Source organism: Pipistrellus kuhlii, unplaced genomic scaffold, assembly GCF_014108245.1.
Source record: "Pipistrellus kuhlii isolate mPipKuh1 unplaced genomic scaffold, mPipKuh1.p scaffold_m20_p_4, whole genome shotgun sequence".
Lineage (NCBI taxonomy): Eukaryota > Metazoa > Chordata > Mammalia > Chiroptera > Vespertilionidae > Pipistrellus > Pipistrellus kuhlii.
In genome coordinates, this window is record NW_023425540.1 from 34,333,022 (window position 1) to 34,341,420 (window position 8,399).

At 52.2% G+C, this 8,399-nt stretch overlaps 1 protein-coding gene across 1 annotated transcript; it reads right to left on the reverse strand.

Moving 5' to 3' along the window:
- Window positions 1-1,375: 1,375 nt before the first annotated feature.
- Window positions 1,376-4,646, reverse strand: FOXD1 (forkhead box D1). The gene has a single exon (XM_036410820.2). The coding sequence runs from the start codon at window positions 4,595-4,597 to the stop codon at window positions 2,267-2,269; it is 2,331 nt and encodes a 776-aa protein (XP_036266713.2). The 5' UTR covers window positions 4,598-4,646; the 3' UTR covers window positions 1,376-2,266.
- Between the last annotated feature and the right edge of the window lie 3,753 nt (window positions 4,647-8,399).

The window sequence follows — 8,399 nt, forward strand, 5'->3', positions numbered from 1 at the left end:
TGCCATGGCCTTCCCTTAAGGGCACTGACAACCTGGGAGGATCGGCCTGTCCCGGCACTTTCTTTTAAAAATGCGGGAATCTGAATTTAGGGATTGGCTGGGATTCCCTGCTTTCAGGACTTCTAAGCCTCCTGCAAATAACGACATGCAAGTGTCTGGTTTTGCTCTCTTCGTCATGACTTTCACAGCAAAATGTCACATCTATACAATATAGAGTGCCGGTGCCATTGGGCTCCGCCCGCTAATGCCTCCCCACCCGGGTGGCAGCGCCATCGGATGCCCTCCGTTCCAATGTCCCCTCTCCCTTAGCCGGGACAGAATAAAAGTAACCTTTGCATATAAGACGTTTGCCTAACAATACTCTGATTTGTATCGATAGATTTAGTTATAAGTTTGAGGGTGAATGTATTTACTTTAAACTCACTTAATTTCTTCCAAGCACTTTTTTTTTGGGGGGGGGGGAGACTGAATTTAATTTTGAGACAGTGAATCAAGTTTTTTTTCTTCTTCTTCTTCTCTCTCTCTCTCAAAAAATAAATGAGAGAGGACAGAGATCCAGAATGCATGTCACTGCAAAATACTGGCCTATAATTCAGTCTTTGATAACTTGCTAGGTTAAATTTGCAGATCTTCCAATATATACCTGTTCAGACATTTGAAAAACTATTCAGTTTTTACTTAGGCTGCAACTCACTGGTAATAAGCACTTAAACTATGTTTTACACACACCTTGGTTTTAGTTGAAGCCCTCAAAAACATTCCCAGTCATCAAAGGTAGTCTCACATAACTTCAAGATCTAAAAATTGCCTGCAATAAGTTTAAAGAAAACACATAGAATTTGAAAAGAGATTGTGTTATCTAAATTTATAAATATAGTTAGTTCAATAAACACCTGATGCATTTTCATTTTTATTATTTACTATTCATTCTAACTAAAATTTTGATGTTTGCATTTTGGGATAAAAACTTCTTTATGCAATTACTGGAATTCCTTCTGTTGAGGAAATAGTAGCTTTACTAGTAAATTCCAGGACTTTCAAATACAACTTATTTTGTATATATAAATACACAAAATATATTTGTATATATTTTCTTATTCAGGACTTTAAAGCTATTTAACTGATGATCATGTCTATTACATTTTAAAAACTAAAAACTGCCTCTTTACTTGTGATGCTTCTGTTACAATAATACTATGTTGCAGAGTTTTCACAGACACATACAATATTGTGTTCAAACATGAATGGAAACTGCTTGAAATGGGGAGCTCAAAAATGAAAAGGTTCTAGAAAGTTATCCTAGAATAACAGTGTCTTTAATTTTAAATCGCCTTAATAATCACCAAAATGGAATGGAACGAGATTTGAAAATGTATACCAAAGTGACGTCTTTTATTTGTAGTCATTTAAAAATAACTTCTGATCTCCTGCAATGAAAGTTTTGTTAAACTCTCTTTGAAAATAGCACTTGCCTTTTCCATAATAGGTTCCTTCCTACTTTTCTCGCATAGAAACTTTTTTTTCTTCATAAAAAAGAAAGCAAACTAAGAAGGGGACAATTGAAGCAAATTCTTTTGGTGGGTTTTCTTTGAAAAGTAAGCATTTTATTTCTGAAAAAAGGTGTAAAAATCTTACATTAGAATAGTACAATTGCCCGTAAAATTTACAATACTCCTTGTAAAGAATATGCAGTAAGTACAAAATAAAAGTTCCGCGTGTCTATTATGGTACAAAACACAGGTTAAAATAAGAAATAATTTTGACTTTTTTCCTTGTGTAAACATGTGAATTGTTTGTGTGTGTGTTTTTTTTTCCTTTTCATGAAAAAGCACACCAGACAAGTGTCCTCAAGTAAAAACTATTGCTTTGCTGGCATTCTTCAGGACCTTTACTATTTTTGTATTCTCATTTTGAACATTACTGATTCATGCCTGGACCTGAGCATCTCTAGACCTCAAAAAAGGCTTTAGAATGTTTAAGATTATTTCCCCAACGTCAAGGAAGCCCCTGGTGCCTCGACAGGGCGGATCCCACCAGCACCCTCTCCCTCCCAACCCGGGCTGGAGGCCGCCGCACAGGGCAACTGCATAAATAGAAGGACCCGCGGGGCCCAAGGCGATCGGTGGCCACACAGTCTCCTCTGAGAATCCAAAGCGGCGAGGACCGGGGTGCGAGGTCGGGAGGGGCGGGCTACACACACCAAACCCACCGAGAGGAGGAAAGGAGCGGGGTCCTACCTGCGTCCTCGCGCGCCAACAGCGCGTTCCTAACAATTGGAAATCCTAGCGGTAAAGGGCTCCACGCCGGGCAGGGCGGCGCCTTGGTGCAGCGTCCCCAGCGCGGCCGACGAGGACACGGAGGAGGCGGCGGCGGCCGCGGCGGCCACGAGCGAGCGAGTGAGCGCGGCCGCGGGACCCACGGCCGCCTGAGCCGCGCAGCCGCCGCCGCCGGGTCCAGGACCGGGTCCGGGTCCGGGTCCTGGCGCGGACGCGGGCGGCGTCCCCACCGGCGAGGGCGCGGGCGAGGCCTGCGCAGCGGCGGCGGCGGCGGCAGCGGCGGCGGCGGCGGGGCCCAGGCTGCCCCCGATGATGCTCTCGATGGAGAAGGGCGAGCGCGCCAGGGCCGAGGCGCCGGGGCCGCCGCCCGCCTTGGCCGCGGAGGCCGGCAGGGGCCCGGGCAGGGCGGCGGCGGCGCCGAGCGGGGGCGGCCGGTAGGCGAAGGCGGTCCGGGCCAGCTCGGCGGCCGCGCCGTGCGGCGGGGGCGGCGGCGGCGAGTGCGGGTGGAAGGCGGCGGCGGCGGCGGCCGCGGCGGCGGCGAAGAGCGCGGAGGGCGGCGGGTAGGGCGGCAGCTGCAGGCCGTAGCCGCAGCCGTAGGGGCCGTAGCCGTAGGCGGGCGGCGGCGGCGGCGGCGGCGGGAAGAGCGCGGCGGCGGCGGCCGGGTCGCCCGCGCCCCCCGCGCCCCCGGCCCCGCGGAGGAGCAGCGTCTCGGCGGCGGCGGCGGCAGCGGCGTTGGGCGGGAGCAGCGGCTGCCGCTTGAAGCGCTTCCTCCGGCGCAGGAAGCTGCCGTTGTCGAACATGTCGGCGGACTCGGGGTCCAGCGTCCAGTAGTTGCCCTTGCCCGGGTTGCCCGGCTCGCGGGGGATCTTGACGAAGCAGTCGTTGAGCGAGAGGTTGTGGCGGATGCTGTTCTGCCAGGCGGGGAACTTCTCCCGGTAGTAGGGGAAGCGGCCGCTGATGAACTCGCAGATCTCGCTCAGCGTGAGCCGCTTCTTGGGGCTCTGCAGGATGGCCATGGTGATGAGCGCGATGTACGAGTAGGGCGGCTTCACCAGCGGGTTCTTGGCGCCGCCCGCGCCCCCGCCAGCGCCGCCGGCAGCGCCCGCGCCAACGCCGCCCGCGCCCCCGCCCGCGCCAGCCCCGGCCCCCGCGCCCGGAGCCGGGCCCGGGGCCCCCGGGGAGCCGCCCGCCCGCGGGGCCAGGAGGAGGTCCTCGTCGTCGTCCTCTTCCTCCAGGTCCTCCAGCTCGTCCTCGGCGTAGGAGCGGCGCCGCCGCGAGGCGGGGACCGCCAGCCGGGGCCCCCCACCGCCGCCGCCGCCCTCGTCCTCCTCTTCCTCGTCGTCCTCGTCCTCGCCCTCCCCCACCACGTCGATGTCGGTCTCCTCGGCGAGGCCGGAGGCATCGGACATGTCCGCACTCAGGGTCATCGCTGGCGCGCGGCGTTGGCGGCGGCGTTGGCGGCGGCGGCGAGGGGGCGCATAGGGGCGCCGGGCTCCGGGCTCCCGCCGCGCCCCGGCCCTGGTCCCGGGCGGCGGGCCGGGCCCCGGGGCGCCACGCTGGGGGTGCCGCGGCTCAGGCTGTGGGTGCGGGGGCTGCGGCGGGGCCGGCGCGGCCCGGGCTGGCGCTGCAGCGACTTGGAAACTCCAGCGCCTCCGCCTCCGCCGCGGCGTCCCCGCGGCCCTGCGTCCCCGCGGCCCTGCGCCCCCGCGCCCCGCGCTCCCCGGCCCGGGAGGGGCCCTTGACCTTCCCCTCCGAGCGCCCCGGGCCGGGTCACTGGAGGAGGGGGTGGCGGGGCCCTGGGAGAGCGGGTCGGTCAGACGCCGGGAGGGTGTGGAACCGGGAGCCCCGGGCCGGAGCTCCGGGAGGGAGTGGAGGGCTGAGACCAGGAGAGGGCGGCCCTCCGCGCCGCTTATAGCTGGAGGGAGCCTGTCACATGGTGCGCGCGTCAGAGCGCGGCCGGGGAGCGTGGCGAGCGCGGAGACCCGCTCCGACCGAGAGGGAAAGTTCTCCCGGGGGCGGGAGCGAGGGCCCAGAGGGAGCAGGAGGGTCCCGAGTGCCCTGCCACCAGGGCTGAGACCCGAATCACTGGCTGGCCCGCGGCTATCTGTCTCCTGGGCAGGAGGCGGGGTTCCCAGCCGCCGCCTCTTCAATGAGCGCTCAGCCCAACCTCCAGATGCACCCGGGTGACTCGACGGTGTGGCCGCTCCACCCGTGGCCCGTGTGAGCCGCGCAGCCTGGCACCCCGACGCCCCCTTGTCTGCGGTGGTCCCGGGGGAATGGCTCTGAGGTCTGATGGGTGGTCTAGGGGCGAGTGCCCCCATCGAACCCGATGAGATGCTCCTCCCCGGTTTAAGCACAATAATTGTTTATTGACCTTTTCACCTGCCTCCTTCGGTTCTTCTCCAAAGACGTTTGTTTTCCACCATCTGTTCATAAAAATGCTGTAAGACAGGCGTTTTAGTCACTTATCTGCAAGTGAATGCTCTAGAAACTTGGCAGCTACACTAAAGCCACTCTAATGAGAGGATCTGATAATTTTAATGGGAATCAAGAAATGACTGAATGCAGAGAAGAAATAGAAACACTTGGTGAAAAAACAAATACACACAAAAATTTTATTTAAAAAAAAGTTTTTGTACCTAGAAACTCAGTCTTTTCATAATGGGGGGAGGGACTCTCTAGATATAGATAAGAGGAACTTTCTACTCAACGCTTCAGGCTAATCTCCAAATACTTAAATTACTATAATGTATACAAACATCTCTACTCAGGTGGGCTTAAAAATAGAAACTATAATGATAAATAAAAATTTTCAGACCTGTTCTGAATTTTTTTTTTAATCTAAGTATTTCCAATAGCTACTGGTAAAAAAAAGAATTGATTTTTTTAAAAAAAGATTTGAGTTCTAGTCAACTCAATTTTTCTTTTCGGGTGACAGTAAGCAAATAATTCAAATATGATTCTATTTTATGTATACTTATGTTTGTCACCAATTCTAATTATTTTGGCTAGTGAAAAATTATAATGGTTGTGAATTCACACTCCCATAGCAATACCTTTTGGATTTTGGCATTTCCTAAAACACTTCTATTTCAAAGTGGGGAACTTGCCTCAAATTTCTGGCTTTCTAATTAAAATGACCACTTGACAAGAACTGAGAATCAAAACTCAATGGCTTTCTGTAGGAATCAGCTGCCCTGTGTGTATCAATTTATTGGCCAAGTACTTTTCACATTTTGAAACATTTCATTATTCCCCTTATCAATCACGCAGCCTCAAAAATAAACTATTCCCCCATTTAAGACCTCTTTTTAAATCGAATTTTTGTTGCCGAGAACAGCTACCAAACAGTTACACTTACAAATGGCCCGTGAAGTTCATCATAGATTTGAAAGGTCTATGAGAGTGTCTCAAAGTTCTAAATAAATTATTTTTCATTGACTCTACTTTGATATATGGTTGAACCATTTAATTACTGTAATGGGGTTTAGGATTAACCTGAGCCAACATTAATCAGCACTGTTAATCAGGCATTACATTGCTTTGTTGTTGTAGCCAGGAGTCCTTACCAAGGAGTTCACTTTTATAATTTGAAAGTTTAAGTTTCATAAGTACTGCTCAGTCCATATCTAAATAAACACCATGATTTTCGTTGGACTGGGGGTTGGTGTGTGGCAAAGTATTTAAAGATGAAACGGAGAAGAAGAATTTGTTCTCGGACCATTAGTTACTTTAGAATCTAAAGTTACAGCCCTCGTTCTGTGGTTGCCACTGCCCTGAACTTGTCTGGCCAAGAAGGGCGCAGAGATTGGCCTGGTGTTCGGTTTATAACTGTCTGAAGGTCCCTCCCCAAAGGGCTAAAGGGCTCTTCCCTAAAAACTTTTTTTTCCTTTTTTTAAGAAAGTGGCAAATTACCTTCTGATTATTCAGGAGAAAGTGTTGGGATTTACTGAAGGCCAAGGCGAAAGATCAACCCAGGAGGACGTCTGCAGGGTCAGGGTGTTAGCAGAGATTTGGGGGAGCTTTTCTAAAGCCCCACATTTGGGCAGCCCCCTTGCTCTGTTTGTTTTAGTTAAGCTACACATTTGTATGTGAGTTTTAGCTCTGCGCTCGTAAAAGTCCCCCAGCGCGGAAACCCCAGCTTTTCATTTCCCCCTTTGGCCTCCTTTCGCCCCCCACCCCTACCCCCTACCTCATTGCCCTCCCTCCCTAACGAGCACCCCGCTCTCAGCCGAGGCTGGGAACGCCGCCCCACCCCACCAAGCTGGTAGGAGAAACGAGGAACATTTCCGTGAAGCGGGCTGGGGACCACACGGTGACCCCGGTCCTGCGCGTCCTGCTGGCGTGGGTGCAGGCTCTAGCCGGGCGCCTACGGGCCATTGGAGTCCGCGTCGGGGAGGGCTGCCCCCTGGCGGAGGCCAGGCGCTGTTCTGGTCCAGGCTCTAGGCGGGATCCTGAGCTGGCCAAGATCCTTTCCCACCGTGCTCACCCCACCCCATCCCATCCCCTTTGCTTTTATTTGCCTGTCAGTCCTCCCCAACTTTTTAAACCAGGATTGTGCCAGGGAGGAGCGAAGGAGACGCATTCAGCCAGTTACCCTTGGCCTCTGACCGAGAAAGAGCTCCTCCGTGAGGTCCCAGGACCTCCTCAGATGGGCAGAGGCTGGCGGAGACCTGGGTGTAAGCTCCCCGGACAGAAACCCCGGGGACTCCTCCCCGGGCTGTCCCAGTTTTATGGCATACAGCGCAGCCCAGGAGTTGACCCATGAACATGAATCTGGATGCGTTTCCAAATGGCAGATACTTTGGGCGGCGTCCCTCCCCAAAGAGCCATTCCACAAGCTGTACTGAGATGCTACGTTGTGGCTGGCAATAGGCTCCAGAGAAAGAAGAAAGCAGGAGTCCCTGGTGTGAGGGTGCTTACCATCTCAGGGGGGGGGGGGGCGGGGAAACAGACCCTTGTGCCCAATAGTGCTTTCTACCAGTGAGTCCCCCGCTGAAAGTGAGCAGTGCTCAGGACCCCTGCCCAGTTCCATTCCTTCATCTGCGCTATCCTGTTGTGGCTGTATCTTCTCTTTTTATTTTTAATATATTTTATTGGTTTTTTTTACAGAGAGAAAGGAGGAGGGATAGAGAGCTAGAAACATCGATCAGCTGCCTCCTGCACACCCCCTACTGGGGATGTGCCAGCAACCAAGGTACATAGGTACATGCCCTTGACCAAAATTGCACCTGGGACCTTTCAGTCCGCAGGCTCTATCCACCGAGCCAAACCGGTTTCGGCTGTACCTTCTCTTTTTAAATGCAAACATCTGGAGACCCAAAAGAGCTCCTTGTTTTTCCTGTTTGTGATGTGCTAAGATATACGCAGAATAAAATATACCAGTTTAAGTATACAGTCCAGTCATTACATTCACTTTGGTGCAACCGTCAGCACTATGTCTGGAATTTTTCCTCCATCCCAAACCGAGTCGCTGCACCCATTAAAGAATAACTCCCATTCCTTCCACCCCACTCTACCCCCAGCTCCTTGGCAACTTTGATTCTACTTCTCTCTATACATCCTACTACTCTGGATACCTCATATGAGTGGGATCATTACACTATCTGTCCTTTGTGTCTGGCGTATTTAATTTAGCAGAATGTCTTCAAGGTTCATCCATGTTGTAGCATGTGGCAGAATTTCATTCCTTCTATAGGCTGAAAAACATCCCACTGTAGGTATGTTGCACATTCTGTTTATCTGCTCGTTAAACCCATAGGTGGACATTTGGGTTGTTTCCTCCATTTTTGTTTGTTTGGGGCCTCCACTCACCTAGCTCTTTGTAACACTCTGCAATGCAGTCGACACTCAGCAGAAGTTTGTTCATTTTCCTGTGCCCTTTCACCTCAGAAACCCTCAGAGGAACCAACCCCATTGCCCTAACAGCACACACGTTAGTGCCGTCGTAGTAATGGTTTCTGCCGTGCCCATCTGAGTTTGTAATCTCCACTTATAGTTTTGAGACTTTCAGACTCAGACTCTGTACATTATGTTTAATTTTAAAAAGTAGAACTTAAAACCCCTCCAACATTAGTTCCAGGTGAATGTGTGATCATCCCCCATGCCACATGCTTTTCACAT